Source organism: Scophthalmus maximus, chromosome 2 (assembly GCF_022379125.1).
Source record: "Scophthalmus maximus strain ysfricsl-2021 chromosome 2, ASM2237912v1, whole genome shotgun sequence".
Taxonomy (NCBI): Eukaryota; Metazoa; Chordata; class Actinopteri; order Pleuronectiformes; family Scophthalmidae; genus Scophthalmus; species Scophthalmus maximus.
In genome coordinates this window covers 29,377,501-29,394,995 of record NC_061516.1, presented here as the reverse complement: position 1 = coordinate 29,394,995, position 17,495 = coordinate 29,377,501, and the positions used below count along the sequence as shown (strand labels likewise).

General features: G+C 44.8%; 2 protein-coding genes across 2 annotated transcripts in view; one reads left to right on the top strand and one right to left on the bottom strand.

Annotated features, from left to right (window-relative positions):
- Positions 1-128: 128 nt before the first annotated feature.
- Positions 129-3,602, bottom strand: nagk (N-acetylglucosamine kinase). Its single transcript, XM_035624166.2, has 10 exons — positions 3,473-3,602; positions 2,881-2,965; positions 2,661-2,759; positions 2,406-2,547; positions 1,851-1,961; positions 1,656-1,768; positions 1,391-1,478; positions 1,191-1,288; positions 1,011-1,089; positions 129-850 (listed from the first exon to the last, which is right to left on the bottom strand). Exons 1-10 carry the CDS (start codon positions 3,499-3,501, stop codon positions 648-650), a joined length of 1,047 nt encoding a protein of 348 aa, XP_035480059.2. The 5' UTR covers positions 3,502-3,602; the 3' UTR covers positions 129-647.
- Positions 3,603-5,449: 1,847 nt separating this feature from the next.
- The window catches only part of dok1b (docking protein 1b), a 14,634-nt gene continuing 2,588 nt past the window's right edge, over positions 5,450-17,495 (top strand). Inside the window, exons 1-5 of the mRNA XM_035624165.2 lie at positions 5,450-5,835; positions 14,079-14,396; positions 15,082-15,166; positions 15,257-15,429; positions 16,066-17,495. The exon at positions 16,066-17,495 is cut by the window's right edge and continues 2,588 nt beyond it. Of these exons, the coding sequence (XP_035480058.2) occupies positions 5,779-5,835; positions 14,079-14,396; positions 15,082-15,166; positions 15,257-15,429; positions 16,066-17,424 (1,992 nt within the window). The 5' untranslated portion in view covers positions 5,450-5,778 and the 3' untranslated portion in view covers positions 17,425-17,495. The remainder of the gene's footprint in view (positions 5,836-14,078; positions 14,397-15,081; positions 15,167-15,256; positions 15,430-16,065) is intronic.

Below are 17,495 nucleotides of genomic sequence, written 5' to 3'. Positions count from 1 at the left end.
AGTGCATGTAGAGACCCACCTGAGCCAAACGGTCTTTTAAAAAAGATATAACTGAGACGAATTGTAAAGCAGCGTCACTCCTTTGCTCCTTTACCTTCCACTGTCAGATGCAAAAGACTCCAACAAGGTCAGGAATCATGTTTATTGAAAATCTGAACAGCAAAATAACAAACATTAGGTCATAAAATTACAAAATGTGTTGGGTGAAATTGATAACCAGCAATGATGTGTTGTTTAATAAAGATTATTTTCTAGATACACTGAGTAATATCTCAGTAGATAATGAGAATGAGCGATTCTTCACTTGAGGATCAGAGAATATTTGCAACCCTCAATGGAAGTTTTCTGTCAAATTTTCAGTGAATTTGATCATTAATGTCAAATGTAAACAAGTGTCACAGTGGTGCAAAGATTGGTAATGACAGTAACATTAGAGTAAATCAACTGTATTCTCAGAACAGCCTCCATGTTGCTGTCAAAACCACCATGATCTCAAATACTTTCAATCGCTGTCACGGCATCTTGTAGTGGGATCAAGTCAGATCCTAAACCATCGTTACGCAATCACCGTCATCATTTTGGTCCGCATTATTAGCAGTGATACTTATAGTTAGAAACTGGCTGGCATGTTTTCCTCCACTGTATCCTCATTCACTGCTGCTGAAGGTGTGTTGGTAGAAGACCTTAGCATTGGCGGCGTAGTCCATACTGAGGGCGGCGCCTAGATCCTGAGCCCCAAGACTGGCGCCGCCGAGGGCCGACGACTGCCGCAAAGTCAGGAGGCTGTATCCACGGAAACGGCCCTTGAACTCATCAGATGATGAAAGTTTCTCTAGGACCTCAGTGAATCCTGTTCAGAGACAAGAGAGAGACACGGCAACTCAGACATTTTTTTCTTATCATCATTCAGGACTTTTGCGCTGCTTTACCTTTTAACTTGAAATTAAAAGTTAATGAAAAGAAATGAAGGGCCTCAGTGTCATGATGCAAGGGCCCCCAGGGACACTGACCTGGCTTCAGCAGCTCCCAGCTTTTCCACACGGAGCCAACACACAGGATGGGCAGGCCCTGGTCGCCCCGCAGTAGAGGCTGTTGAGAGACGGAGGGCGAAGAGATTGTGAGAAATTCATCGAGTCAGTGTTTTTCATTGAATGAGTGATGAGGTGTATGTGCGAGAACGGGGACATTACCGCTTGTGCGGCAGGCAACACCGCTTCCACGTGTGTTCCCAGGACTCTCCCTGCTCGAGCAAACACGTACTGACACAGAGCGTCCCCGGCCTCTGCGCCTTAAACACAAACCCTTTTCATTTTACTTTACTTCTGTATTCTATAGATTTTTTTTTACCTTCTCTTGGCAAGAATGAGCAGTAAAGCGATGCACCGTCTACCTTCAGCCAGCTTCTTGCAGAAACCAGCAAAGTGTGACTTCTGGAAGTTTCGGTAGAGGTGCGGCAGCATGCCCATCAGATCTGACACCTGGGATGAAAGTACTTTCTTGTTTAATTTATATACCATAGTCAGCATAAGGGTTTATGAATATGCTTTCCTCACCACTTGAATGCTCAAACTTTTTTGATTTGATCTTATATCATGAATACATTTTGAACATCAGCTGGGAAGTGACTGCTTTAGGGACTGTTGTTGCTGTCTGACCTGGAAATATTCCTCCATGGCTTTTCTGACGTGGGTGATGTCATGGGGAGGAGCGACCAGGCGGTCTCTGGCATCAAACACCGTCTTCACCGCCAAGTGAGCGATCCAGAATGCTGGGGGATAGAGCGATGGTTTGAACGTGACAGTCTCAAATTGTACACACAGTTTTACTGTTTTGAGCGTTGCCGCGGGTACCTGATCCTTCATCGCCCATCATGTGACCCCAGCCTCCACAGCCTATCTGTGAGCCGTCAGGATTGACCAACTTGCAGTTAGAGCCGGTCCCTGATATCAACACTACACCTCCTGCAGAGAAAAAAAGGGAAAACAGACAGTCTGATCTGTATTACATGAGACTAACGACTACTGCCTCGATCTCATCAAGCCATAAAGTTAGAGATCATCCACTGTATGTAAAGTTAGAAAACATCCACTGTATGTATTGTCACTTTTATAGTGCCACACCATCAGAGGGTAACATTCAGGTCATCTTTCATTTTTACGAGTTCCTTTCAAACGTAAATTGTAGTCTACAGCAAAATATATTTATAAATACCTGATAATGTGCATATTTATATTCTGTTTAAATCTATACAGTGTAAAATACATCCATCCGTAGTGTAAAATGTCTGATATTCAGTTCTCTCTACTCTGTAATATTACATCGTAAAAGTAATTGAAAATCCCAAAAAACAACGCATATTAGAGATTGAGAGTAAATTCTGCCAACGCTTAAAATGGCCCACTTACCGCAATCGCTAGCGGTCGCCATGGCGCCAATGGCGTCGGTCGTGATGAAGTATTGCCGGCTGAGACTGGGGAAGCGCTCCTTCATGTGAGCGATTAGTTTGTCGATGGCGTCCTTTTGTTCGCCTCCACTCAGAGACATGCCCTGCCACGCACGCCCACACACACACACACAAAATAGTACATTTTTAAAAACAAATCCTTTATTAGAGCTCAATAAAAGTGTCTATTCATTTGTATGACATCAGTGTGACTGACCAGTGAGCACAGCGGTGTGTTTGGATCCAGTCCTGCCTCCACCTTCGCTCTCTGCACCATGTCGTTAATGGTTTCAATACATTTATCCACCCCCACCAACTGTGTGCACACAGACACACACGAAATTTAAGGGCATTATTTTCCTGATTATGAGGACAGCGAATAAAATAAAAAAATAATAATCATTCCATTTAAATCACTGTCCCTGCTTTCAGCTCACCCAGTGGTTGGTGGACGGCCCGTCTGTCTCTGCCAGGATCTTCCCATCTCCTGACACCAACACCGCCTTGGAGTGGGTCCCTCCACTAGAGACAGAGGACAAGGGGATATGAGAAAAACTGAACTCCATGCATACAGTAGAAGAAAACATTCAGGAAAAATACATACGTCCATTTCCTGTACTATAGAAACTCACAGGAGAATAGAGCAAGAACACAGATACTCTTTTGTGCTACAGTAAAAAAAGACAACTACAAAAACAAATAAATAAATACATAAATATATATATCACATATGGTTATATTTGTGTTTATAAACATCACATATGCTAATCACGCTTTATTATATTTAATAAAATTTACACTGAATACTGGTCACGAGACACAAGCACACAAACTTCCTTGTGTCAAGGGTCACAAGACTATACTGTCAATGGGCAAATCGAACTGCTTCATTACAGTACTATACGCTACATTTCTTTATGGCAACCGCGAAAATACGAATACGTTTATGCAGCTTACACAGGCCTTGATTAATAACTACTACAAAAATTAATATGAGCAAGATTTCTGATATATTTTTATCTTTCTCACCCCTCAACTCCGCCGAACACTGGTGCCATGTCCCAGTTCCTGTTTATGTCCGGGTGAAGTGCTCAAATATCGCGAGAGCGCACACCTAAATCCCACCTGCAATTTAGGTTAAAAACCACTAGATGGCAGCAGTGGCTCTGTTTGTCCTCAAAGCAGCAGCTGTGCTGAAACACAAGACAAATGAAAGTTTTACCAGAATGGCCCTAAATTATAGAAATGAATCTTGGAGCTATAGTAAATTATAATGCTAATATGTATATACATTTATTTATTAATTTTTAAGCATGAGGTAGTGCTGAAAATGTTGGCAGTACAGTAAAAGTTCAGGAGTATTATCAACAAATTAGATTCAAAATATCAAAAGTAAAAGTTGTCATCCTGCAGAAAAATAGTCAAGGTGACTGACACATTACTGCAAAAGATATGAATTAATACATAAAACACATGTTAGATTGTTAATGCAGTTGTATCAGAAGCAAAAATGTTGGGAATCACAGGTTTAACCTTAACAACGTGTTGTATTTTATTAGCTTATAATATGGTTTTCAAATCTTAAACCAAACATTACCCAGTGACCATAAATGTAAAAATCTAAAGTACCTCAAAGCTGTAACTGTGCTACCTGTGCACTGTGTTAGAGTAACTGTAATAGGGGACAGAAACTGGTCAACGGGACAAGATCAGACTTTTGTAGTCCTGTGGAAGGAAACCTGACCAGTTACAAACCCATCTTGTGTCTTGACTCATTGTCTAGAAATCCGTTTTCACTGTCAAAAACAATATCTGACAGAAATTAAACACCATCTGGTTTATGGGCTGCAAACAGGGACAGCAACTCTTTAGGTGACACTGCGAGCCAGCAGGAGGCATCTGCAACACATTAATGTGGGGGCCAGCTTCTCGTGCCAGCAGGCTCTGCTTAAAAATAACTTTCATTCTTTGGAAACTTGAAAAATATGTTTGTAGTTTATATATATTTATGTAATAATATTAGTACTAGTACAAGTACTAGCATTAATATTACGCTTGGGGAATAATAGCAGCTCATACAGTTTTGACATGAATCATATTCAGCATATAGTTTATGTTTGCATTGTGTGTGTGTCAGAGCTGGAGCCAACAGAGAAGTTACACAAGAGTGAGGAGGTGGGAGGAGAGGAGCGGCTCTGAGCGCTCACCACGCGCTGCTCACCCCTCCTGCTGCGTCAAGAGTGCCGCAGAGTTACTACGATAACGGAAGTCTAGATTTCAAATTAAAAGGTGCCTGATGACCATAGGGCATATTGTCAGTTTAGGGAATTTCAAAGTCCCAGGAATTTATTGATGAATATTTCCCCAAACCTCTCAAGTCATGGATAGATATTGTTCATATGTGTCCCATTTTGTTAATAATCGATAACTGATACAAAGTGCTTACTCCCGATAACTCCTGCAGCAGAGAGCAGATATTTCTGTCAATTTACATTTTCTTTTCAGTATTTTTCAGCTAGGCTATTCTCTGAATCAAACCAAGCAGGTAACGTGAGACGATATGATAATTACACTTAAGACATTGATTTTAAGGTTCATTTATCTAATGTGACCCTCAGAGTCCCAGTCTTGTTGAGGGGCCTTAAGTGAAAATCTTCTTTACAAGCCTTTCCCTTTCCATTGTTGGCATGGTTAAAAGGTGCATATTCTCAAATGAATAAATGTGTGCTCTATGAAGTTACCACAAAAAAAGTTTTTTAATCATAACATATACAATTTGACAAAATAAGGACACGCAGCTCAGTTGTTTTGGCCTGCGTTGCCCTGGAGGGTCACTAATATAAAAAAAATATGTAAAGGTTAGATACATTTCCATGTTCCTTTTGTTTTTTACCTGTCAGAGTGACACGCACCGCTTAACTGTGTTAGGTCACCATGCAGCCACTGCTGGTCACTGAGGCCTTTATTGTGAAAGCACCAACCGGAAGCTATACTGTTGTACATAAATGGAGCTTTTCCGGCCTGTGCAGGAGGGGTGAGAGGCGGCAGACAGGCGACCAGGCGACCAGGCGACAACACTCGGACGTTGCCCACCTCTGTCGGGACCCCCCAGCGACCACCGGGACCCTCCGCGTGTCCGACATGACACCGGCGACGGTCCGCCACCGTCCCCGCACAGCCGCTCTAATTGCGGGGGAGCGGAAGTGAGAGAAGAGGAAGTTGATAGGGGAGAGAGCAAAACGTGAACCCCATTCACAAGGTGGTTGTGCTCCGGCAAGTTCAAGTCCAAAGTTCGCCTCTGTGGAGGAGCGGGGCCCCGGGGCTCGTCTGTGGCCATGGACATCCACGTGAAGGAGGGACAGCTGTATGTACAGCATCAGAAGTTTGGAAAGGTAAGTCCAATTAAGAGAAAGGGTCTCTTTTTTATTAATTGTTTTTGTTGCCGGTGGGGTTGCTGTTGACAGAAATGACCCCAACCAAAAAACCCAAAAGACTCAAAAACGTCACGTTCCGAGGATAAACTAATAAATAAAACATTCAAAAATAATAAGACGGCATAGAAGGGCAACTTGTTTTTTTAAGGAAATCAGTCATGTATGAGGAACTGCAATATTCCAGGAAGCTCAGCTCTTTGAATGTCAATAAAACCAATAGTAAAAATACTCCAATCCAACACATAGAAGGTCTCTGTAGGAATACAGGACACATATTATACACATATAGGTACAGCACATGTGATAGAGCCACTTTGAGGTCACCATCGTCTGCCCACAATTCTCATAGCTGTATTACATCTTGTTGTTGTTTTAAATACATACATGTTTTACTTCAAGGAGATGGAAGTGTCCCATTGAGTGTTGGAGTTCACAAGAAGATGCTGATCCAAGTTGCAAACCAGATAAAAGATATGTAATACATAGAGCACGTACTGGTGCAATTGCAGCGCGACAGTGGACACACGAGAGAGGAAGTTGTTGTCGACGCCGTTTCCCTGATCTGGCCTTGTTTTGATGTGGTGGTCTGGAGGGAGACCTGCTGTGTGAGTTCACGTGCCGGCGAAGTCGTAGGCAGATTTTCAGTAAATGTTAAAAACACGTGAAACCAAAGTGAACCAGACAGAGCGACTTCTCAAATGACGACGAGGAGATGTATTAGGAGAGGATGTGTGTGTGTGTGTGTGTGTGTGTGTGTGTGTGTGTGTGTGTGTGTGTGTGTGTGTGTGTGTGTGTGTGTGTGTGTGTGTGTGTGTGTGTGTGTGTGTGTGTGTGTGTGTGTGTGTGTGTGTGTGTGTGTGTGAGCCTGTGACACCACAGTGCATCAGAGCAGGTGAGAAGATTTTTTCACGAAAGAAGAAAGTGTGGTCGAGCTGTGAGGTGGAGACGGAGGAGGAACGGACCGTTGTCACAAAGGTGGCACACATGATTCCACTTCAGCTGTTCACACTGTGTGTGTGTGTGTGTGTGTGTGTGTGTGTGTCAGTTCATGGCCTCACTGCAACCTCGCCTTTGGTCTCAGAGCACCGCTGGATAAGAACCCGTTTACTCTCTCAGATTAGTAAAGAGAGTCTTTGTCTCTCCTCCTCTCTATCTGCTCATATGACACGGACCAACAAAAACATTCTGGCCCAGTTTCCTGCCCTGAAATCACCACTGCACAATAGATATTCAAACTCCCAAAGAACCCAGTTTCAATGCCTTTTATATAAAAAAAAAAAGAAACTTCGCAATAAGAAAAGGAACAAATGAAAACCTCATCATTTAAAAAAAAAAAAAGGAAAGAAAAGCACCCAGAAGTGGCTAAAAACGCATCCGAGGAGACATGAAGAGAAAAGGAAGCGGAGTGTTGTTGGCTGATCTGAAAGTGTTGAAACCGGTGTGGCGTTGGTATGGCGGATTATGCAATCGTTGCTGCTGTCGGTGGACGTACACACTCACACATGTGGCCCTGTTCCTACGCGTACGGTCGGAAAATGTGACTCAACAGTGAAGCGGCAACCTCGAAACAAGGTCTCTGTCTCTGACTGCGGTTTCGTGACACGCCAAGTAATGGCCATTGTTACAGAAATCTTTTTTACATTGTGTCCAGGTAGTTTTTTTTTTTTGTATCTGCATTCCATAAAATAATTTATTATGAAACTATCTCTATTAATTAATCTCATTTGCTTTAAACATAGTGAACTCTTTGGAAGCTCAGCGCCCAGTTTTGGAAACCAGTGGATCAGGTGATTGGCATGAAAACCAACTGACAATAATAGGAAAATGATTCGGAAGATGGTATTCGGGCAATTTGTAATTTATGCAACGTGCAGACAGGAAATGAGGAGAGAGGTCTAAGATCTTTGGGCCACCGGAACGTCCCGAACAACAACTGCTAACAACGGCCAATAGTTGTCTGTATCTGCGCTTCATAATTTGTACACTAATATGTTCAATCAGTCAGTCATTATATCCAATAGCCGGTTATTGTCATTCTCTCATTCAAACTTAGAATGAAATTCAGTTAGAGAAAGAATGGAGTAGAATCTTTGCAGCAGAGCTCGAGCCAACCCGATTAGTTTGGTCAAGTGACGAATGCGCTTGTATCCTTCATTACCCATAATGCAATCCACTTCTTTCAAACTGCATTTGTTGAGTTTGTAACACAGGCTTTTTTTGTTCAGAATGTAGCGGCCTCCGGCCCAAGCAGAGATAACCCTTCTGATGCCAACATGGTTATTTACTTCATTATCTAAAGTCTGAAAGGTCTGTGAGTATTACTCCTGGTACCTCGCGTGCACATTTTGTGAACTGCCCCTTTGAGGAAAGGCGAGAGAAATGTAAAAAACAAATTAAAAGGCATTTTCACCACAGCGTCTCAGACTCCTCTCGCAGACAGAAACCTATTTGCTGCTTCTCCTGAACGAAAAGTATTCCTCACATCCGAGGCCCGAATGTCTCGGCCAATCGGCATACAGCGGGTGTTTGAACAGTGTCAATGGGCTGGGCTGCAGTGGAAATGTTCATGAACACATAAAGTGTGTGTGTGTGTGTGTGTGTGCTGAAAGACACTTACCACTGTTGTAATTCTAGTTTTTACATTTGTAGCTGTCATTTGAGTTCATGTTGTGGCTAAAACATGTGCGCCGTGAAGGTGTGAGAAAGCCTCTGTACATGCATCTGCTTGTCTGCCACACACACACGCGCGTCCAAGGTGCTCGAGCCTGCAGTTTGTAGTGTACTTCTTGCAGCTACAAAAAGCTTTGAGTCTGATGCTGATGTTGGCACTCGCTGCTGTGTGGTAACGGTCCTGTATCAGCAGCACTAAAGATGGCTCGGAGCTGTAGCTGCCACTTTGAACAGAAGGGGCGTGTCTGGGTGAAGTCTTGTTAAACACCCGGAGCCTGCTAGATTTATGCCATGCCTGCAGTAATAACCTGCTAATGGATTCATGGGATCAGACATGATATCAGACACTAAATCATTTTTTTTCTTCGCCTAAAGTAACCACATCATTTGTAGTATGAAGAAGTCAGGTCTTACGAAGAAGTAGCATGTGTGTAATTCTCTAAATATACCCCGCAGTCGATGTATTTTCGGGAAGAGTGGTGTGATTTTGTAATTTTCTGATGTTAAGTGCGGAAAGGAATGATTAAGGCTGCACAGAAACTAAGATGACTAAGTTCTTACTCGCTCATTTTCAAGTGTAGTTTTCTTTCCATTGCTATTTTTTATTGACTTTTCCCCCCGCAGGTGAGTCAGTATGACTTCATGTAACTTTGCGCATCGCAAATTACTCTGCGCTCCCGGCAGAGTTGGGCCTCAGGTGCAGGGCCTTGCAGAGGCAGGGCCTCGCAGGGCCTCAGCTGCGGCCTGCCCGCCTGCTACAGTGTTTCAGATTAATCACCTTGACTGTGGCGGCCCGCCATAGCTTAATTTGTCCCGCCACAGTTTCATAATGATCCAAACATTTTCAACACTTCTCACGATAACATAAAAGATCTGAGTGTTTTGTACCACACTCTCTCTCTCTCTCTCTCTCTGGCCAATTTAAACCGTCCTCTGCAGACGGGCAGAATTCATAAACATATCTCTCTATGTTCAACATCTGCGCGTTGCTATATCAAAGCATACATTTCTCAGCAGGCAGGCGGACTTGCCTTTGTCTCTTTGGCCTGAATACATGAATATAGTTTTCTGTGGTGTTGGTGATGTCATTTTTTGTAGGACGTTTTAAGCGTACGTTTTACGGTTAAAATGTGTTAACCGTAAAACGTACGCTGTAACCATGGTGATTTACTATCGACTAGGCTAAGACTGCTGGTGGCCACGAGAGAACAATCAATCCTGTCGTAGGCATGTCACTATAGGCTGGTTTTCTGATGCTGCTTGATGAACGAATTATGATTATCTTTATGAGCTCAGCGCAGCGTTGGTCCCTCTCCTTCAAGTCAGTGCACACAGACATTGGTACTTTTCTATATTGATGGTTATCACTTAGATTTTATTCATTCTGTTTCCCACACTGCTTATCATTTCCTGTTCTTATCAAACCCTGATTTCCATTTCTGGCATAGTGTTCAATGGAAAAATAACCAAAAATGTGTTGAAAGCAAAAGCGCCTCCTTTTTCATCAGAAGCCGATTGTCATGAACTAAAAATGCTAAATATTGTTTTGTCAGGCAAACATTGAGTTGTTTTACATGCACCGAATCGGACTGTGCTGCACTATCGCACCAAGCCGTCGGAACATCTTCATCATGATTCACACACTTCCTCCATTGCATGCAATTGTTTTCAGACAGTGGTTACCTTTCATGCATCATCATGACGGCCTTTTGATGAGCTTAGCCAAACATTTTTAATGGGCCAGCTCTGCGGCGCCAGTGTGTTGACTGTACTGTAACACTGTACGTGTGAAACTGCAGATAAAGAGGCAAATTTCAAATTGAGCAAACGCATGAAACCCAACGGGAAAAATTCAAATTCTGCTGTAATTTAATCCCATTTGAAAAATGGAACGGCAACTGCAACAGTATCTCAAAATAGCACAATGGTAAATGCACGCAAAATGAAATGTGATGTCATTTCATAAACAAATGAACACGTCTTATTGGCCAATGGAAAAAGACAACAACTTTAAAGACATGACAGAATTGGCATCCTCATCGAGTATGAACAAAATGATCGCATAAGGAAAAGAAAAAACACAGCTGTCACCTTGATTGTTAAAGGAAAGTAGGATATAAAAATATATGTAAATTGATGCGAACCGGTGAACAAAATTGTTTGGCATCAGTCAATCACAAAAAACTGTTCGAACAGAAAAGTCAACTGGATGCAAGGGCGCTGTTGGCTTTTTTGCTTTCCTTAATAGTATTTTTAAATGTGAAAGTCAACACGTATGTAAAAAATGACAGTGGAGGCAGTGTGTAGTTGTGGCAGCGAAAAGGAGAAACACACATGCGCTTGTACCACAGCGAATTCTGTCGTGTTCCTGTGAACAGGCAGGACATCAGTGAGGAAGTCTCCCTCCCTCTGTCAGTCACCTTTTTTTTTGCATAATTTCCACTCAGTGTATTAGTGGATGACAACTGCCTGTTGCCTTATATGGAACTGCAGTTTCACACGCAGAAGCGCACACATACACACACACACACACACACACACACACACACACACACACACACACACACACACACATTCACTGAGGGAACATTTTGCAACAGTGGTTAGTATTTTAAACCCTGTTCGCACACGTGCGTTGACCGAAAAGAGTCTGTGTGTATATTTATATATATATTTGTGTGTGTGTGTGTGTGAGTGTGTGTGTGTGTGTGCGCACAGCACCAGATGGTCTAGAATGGACCAAGGGAATATTTAAAACAATACAAACAGATGCACACACACACACTGAGACACACCTGGGTGCAGAAGAAGGAAGCGAAGAGAATCCCGGGTGATGAGAATCCCACACACTTCCTGTCCTTTCTGGCAGTTGGCGCATGTGTGAGCTAGAAGTGGATGAAGTTGAACCTCGGCTCTTGTCATTTTTACTCTCACAGTTACGGTCCAGCGAAGAAACTATGGCACAGCTCGTGCTGTGCGGCATATTGTGAGTTCCCCTGTGGCTACTGTTATCCCAGGGCCATCACGCAAATACTGTAATTACACCTTTAAGCTGGTTCACACGACTCCTTGTTTCCATGCTGTCAGAGATAGTGAGGATTATTTCTATTTGATAAAGTTAACAAAGTATCTCCTCCTCCACATTCATCGCATTTTAACGGCTTGAAGAGCTGTAGCTACTTTGCAGATTAAGATTTCTACGAATAAAGCACAGGGCCAGCTTCTTAAAAAACACATTTCCTGTACAAAGCTGCAGCACTTCATTTCTCTATTCCACTGCGGATTCCTGAAGTAAAAGATCGGATTAGTCTCTAGTCTCGGCCACTGACAAAGCCAGTGGTTGCTGTCAGAACACGGCCACGATACTGGCAGGCCGAACCAATCGGCGTGTTTCAGTCGGTGGATACAAACAAGCGATAGATTTTTAAGGTGGAAAGCCACACTCTTTATTTATATGTGCCATTCATAAGAAATTGACTTCCCACTCATGTAAATTGTTTTGAATTTGAATCTCTCCTTCTCACAGAAGACAGCAACAAACAAATATCTCTAAGTGTTGTCAGCCCCAAAAGCCACATATCTGTGGGGCTGTGACCAGCTACTGTAGGTATCTGTGGGCTGCTTGTAGGTCATGATCATTCTCAGATGTCCTGGGTTATAACCAAACAAGAAACCAACTGACTGATCAGGGGCCGTAGTTGTTGTGCTTCTTCTCCCTGGATTTCCCCTGCTGGTTGAACCATTTTCAAACTGCTGACCTTCCTGTCATAAGCTCAGCTCTTCCCCGCTCATTGAATGTTGGGGGAAACACACACAGACACACACACACACACACACAGACACACACACACACACACACACACACACAGACACACAGACACACTCATATCCAGAGGGCACACGGGATGATGGGGACTTCCCAAATAAGTTCATTTCTGGTGTCCTGTGCATTCTTTTTTCCCCATCATCGCATGTACAGCGTTCTACTCTCCGTGGCGATTGCACACGGTCCCGTCACCACGTCCCATTGTTAGCGCTGAGGCATCCGGAGCGTCTGAAAAGCCTTCGCTGTGCCCCTTGCTGTTCAGCATTGTGTGTCACGTTGTTTTGGTCGTGTCCCTGTTTGTTCCCTGTGGAGGAAGAGATCATTGTTGTGCTGTTCCTCCTCGTTGCTGTCCTCAGCCAGAAATAAGGACACTTTGGAACAGGGACCACGGCGGTAATGGTTATAATTTGAGATATCTATATATATATATATCTATATATATATAGATATATATATATATATATATTGAAGCAGGTGTACTTTTTTCGTCATCCACATAATCTCGAGAAACACATATTGTTACTGCTTGAAATCCATTCCACACCCCGATCTAGCAGTGTGAGATATATACCTCCCTTGTAATTACACACAGCGGTGGTATTATGCGGTCATATCTGGTCTCGAGTGCAGATTGTGACTCGTTTAAGTACCAGATTTAGTAGTCGCACTAAACTGTTTTACTCATTTGGATCAAACTGTGCAAACCAGACCTGAACTTGTTTTGATTTTGGGGGGCCGGGGGGGGGGGTTCTTTTCTCTGTGCAAAGTTCCATCAAGCAGTCGCCGCTGGTGATTGCATGCAGGGGAAACGCCGGTTCGTGGAACAGATCTGAGTCGCAGATTAGTTGATTAGTTTGTAGATTTATCACCCCGTGCGTGCATCCGACATCCCGCCTCAGTCAGCAGAGGCAAGAGAAAGACCCGGAAGTAGAGTTTTGACTCACTCCTTCTGTGAACTTTTGTTTTCTCTCTTCATCAATTTTTCATCAGTCGTGGCCAACTCTGCATTTTCCTTTCCCCCCTGCTGCCACCTGAACAAACCACATGCAAATCGTTTCTCGCCCTGATAAGGTCTCCTCCACTGTGTTCGCCAGCCAGTTGCTAACTTTGTGTTTTCTCCTGTTCAGTGCTGTGCAGGGAGATTATATACTTTTATGCGATAGGATATACTTCATTGTCGCCGTAGGGGAACATGTCGACTGTAGCTTGAGACAATGATTCAATTCAATTCAGTTTTATTTGTAAAGAGCCTTATCACAACATACATTTTCTCAAGGCACTCTACACAGTGAGGTCAATATTACAATATTACAGGGAAAACTCAACAAATCCCACAATGAGCAAGCACTTGGCGACGGTGGAGAGAGAGAGAACTCCCTTCATTGATGAAATGAGAGATGAGACAGAAGCAGAACGTTAAAGTTGCGGGCGGTAAAACCAAAACAATGAGCTGAAAAATGCTAAAATGCTAAAGATGATAGTTTCTGCATTGTGACGTGCTTAACCTGCAGAACTCTGTACAGCCTAAGGATATGGTCTGCGAGAGTGCAAATGCTATTTACTAAGCCAGAATTTGTCCCATGAATGTTTTTAAACATGCACTGAAAATCAGTGTTAACGTTTTAACACGTATTCTTTTGATGCCGTGTTGCTATGGAAACATTTTGCCCGTGTGATATCCCTTTCCTTTTTTCGCTCCCTTTAGAAATGGAAGAAGAATTGGTTTGTCTTGTACCCCGCCAGCCAAAATGGCATCGCCCGCCTCGAGTTCTACGACTCGGGCGGAGGAGGCGGGGCCGGCGGAGGCTCAGGGAGCGGGTCCAGTGAGAAAACCCGGAAGCTGGACAAGAAGATCATCCGCCTGTCGGAGTGCATTTCGATCCTGCCGGCGCTGACGGAGAGCTGTCCCAAAGATAACATGGCAGCGTTCTGTGTGGAGACCAATGACAAGAACCACGTGTTCGCTGCAGAGAAGAACGCCGCCATGGACTGGATGAATACACTGTGTGACATCGCGTTTCAGGTATGTCCACACCTTTTCTCTTTCTTAATCATTCAGGTATGTGGATGTGTGTGTGCGCTTGTCACACAAAGCAGAGTGACCGGTGCCAAAGTGTGTTTGCTTAAGGAAATGGTTTGCAGCAAGTGACAAAGACGTGGGTGGATGTGTGAGGTTTTTCTTTAAGTAGAAGTTTCCTCTGCATCTTTTTTTCTATTTACAAAATATTATTTTCCTCTCACTGTCTCTGCTCTTTGGTCTGTTGTGATTGTAAACAAAGGAAATGTTTTTTTTCATTTGGTGTGAAGAACTGCTGCTTTAGATTTAGATTCCAACAGTGTTTGCATATGTATATCAGTCTTCCAAAATATCCCACACGGCCCTGTAGTGTATACGCAGGCCACAACTTCTATTGTGTACGCTCACGTGAACGCTCACATATCTGCAGAAAGGAAGCCAGAGGGAGTTTCCAGGAGGAAGACTCCATCCGCTTCATTCATTGTGGCACACACAACCTCTTGAAGTCTTGATTCTCTTTCCTTTCTCCGATATCTCTCTTTGGGAAATGCCTGTCCTTTTTAATGGTCACACTGAAAAGCTCCCAGTTCACTAATCAGAAATTTGAATGTCAACATTTTTCTTTTCTTCCCACAGCTGACAAAAATTCTTTCTCAGCTGGTTGATTGTGAGAGTCTCTGTGTGTCCACAGGGAGGAAGCGCTGCTGCAGACTCTAACGGCGGAGCCCAAGACTTACAGATGTCCGAAAACCTCATCTACTGCTCCAGAGAGGAAGGTGAGTCTAACAGAGCATAAGGGCCGCACGGAATGGAGGATCATTTGGAACTTAAAAGAGTAACGCCGCATTTCTCCGCTCTCCTCGCAGTGAACGAGTTCTGGGTGAGCGTCCAGCGCACCGAGGCGTCGGAGCGCTGCGGACTGGCGGGAAGCTACTGGTTGAAGGCGGAGAGTGAGGCCTTGATCTTGAAGGAGCCAAAGACCAAGCGGAACGTCCTGGTGTGGCCCTACAAGCTGCTGCGTAGATACGGGAGAGACCGGGTGGGTGCGGATGAGAAAAAAAGACAAAATGCCCCTTTGAGAATCGATCGCTCTCTGACACCTGCAAGTAGAGCGAGAGGAAGTTCAGTGCGTTACACTGAGGCCCAGGCTGCAATGGTGGATGTAAATAGCAAGTGCTCAAAATACTTATAGCAACGGCGTGCTTGCATGTGGTTAAAAGTCTTCACAGGCTGTGCTTGTTTTTCGAGTCTTGAATGGAAAAGTGACTGAGGTCTGATGCATGAAGACCGACGCTAATTTCGATGACATGCACAGACCCTTCTCATCCGGATGTGTTTGTAGAGTAGAATTCAACAGCAAGTGAAAGCAGTGAAGCAATAAAAAGATAGATACTGCGAAAAAACTGAGAAGGAAAGTTCAGTGAAAAAAACCAAAAAAAAAACGGAGCAGGCATTCTCTTGGTGCCAAGAAAAATGAAAAATGAGCGATGACTGGAAAAGAGTGCAGGAACTTCTGTGACTAGCTTCCATTACTTCAGCCCCGTTTGGCATTTCAGACACCTCTGTAGATATTTAGTTAGTCACACGGACTTGGACACACATTCAACACTGTTAACGTTCCCTACCTTTGTCCTCCACTCCATTTCTTTCTTTCCTTCTTTCTTTCTTTCTTTAGGTGATGTTTTCTTTCGAGGCGGGTCGGCGCTGCGACTCGGGTCCTGGTAACTTCACCTTCGAGACCAAGCAAGGTAACGAGATCTTCATGCTGGTGGAACAGGCCATCCAGTCGCAGAAGGCTCTCGCTGAGGAGCACCACCTCAGCCTCCCCTTCGACCCGGACTGCCCCTCGTCGCTGCTGCACATTCGCAACGCTGGCGGCATCGTGGGAAGTGGTGACAGCAGCAGCAGCAGCAGTCGAGAGGCGGACGGCGATTCGGGCGGCAGCAAACCGGGGTCTGCTGACGGCGTGCTTGGGAAGAGAGAGGTGGGAGATGGAGGCGGAAGAGGTGCAGCAGTGGGAGGACTCAAAGGCAGGAGTTTACCAGAGCCCCCAGCCATGTTGGGGGTTTTGGGAGGAGGTCCAAAAGGTGCTCCCTCAAAGGATGAACATGCAGGTCTTTATTCTGAACCGGCTGACTCGGTCCGCCTGCCTCTGTACAGCGCTGACTGCCTCTACTCGGACCCGGTCGACACCATCAAGGGGCAGAACAGCAACTTACCCACCCCTCCGGTGCCCACCCCACGTCTCCGACCGGTGGGAGACGAGGCCTCGGCAGTCGTTGTCCAAGGGGATCAGCACCATGGAGGCAGCCACCACAGGAATCCGCCAGACCTGTTCTCACACGTGTACGACCGGATCAGCCTGGAGCTGAGCCAGAAGACAAGCGCTCTCAATCTGAACGGGGCAGCAGGGGGAGGACGGGGCGGAGGAAGAGGCGGAGGAAGAGTGGCGAACAGTAACAGGCGACCCCCAGGTGGCAAAGCAGAGGGCGCTTCGTCACCTCCCGTTCTCCTTCCGGACCACATATACGACGAACCGGAGGGCTGCGCCAAAGGAAGCGCAAGCATGTTGGCTAGTTTAGGGATGAGCATTTACAGCGAGGCCCGTTTGGAGCCGCACAACCAGAAGAAACAGGAAGAGGCGGTGGCCCCGTCAGGACCAGAGGGGCAATACAGCACCCCGTCCCACGGAAAGCCCTCAGAGCTTCATGGACACTCTCCACCGCAGCCCGGCCCGAGCCGAGGCACACCGCATCCTCCGGCTCCGAGGGGGCCCAAACCGACCACCGCTCCCAAACCGGGGAGGGACATTTTCAGCCGGAAGGAGCCAGTGCCACTGCCCCCCGGGAAACATGGAGGTCCTGGCATCAATGTGAATAACAACAACAACAACAACATTTGGGGAGGAGGGAGGGAGCTGTACAGCAAAGTGTCTCATCAGAAGCCTCTGCCTGCCAACTCATGGTATGGCCAGCAGCACCAGGCGCCGCTGAGATCACCAGATATCATCTATGACAACTTGGGAGATATTTAACTTCTCTATATTCCACACGGACTGAAAAGATTTTTTTCTTTTTAAAAGAGGGGGATTACTGAGAAAAGAGG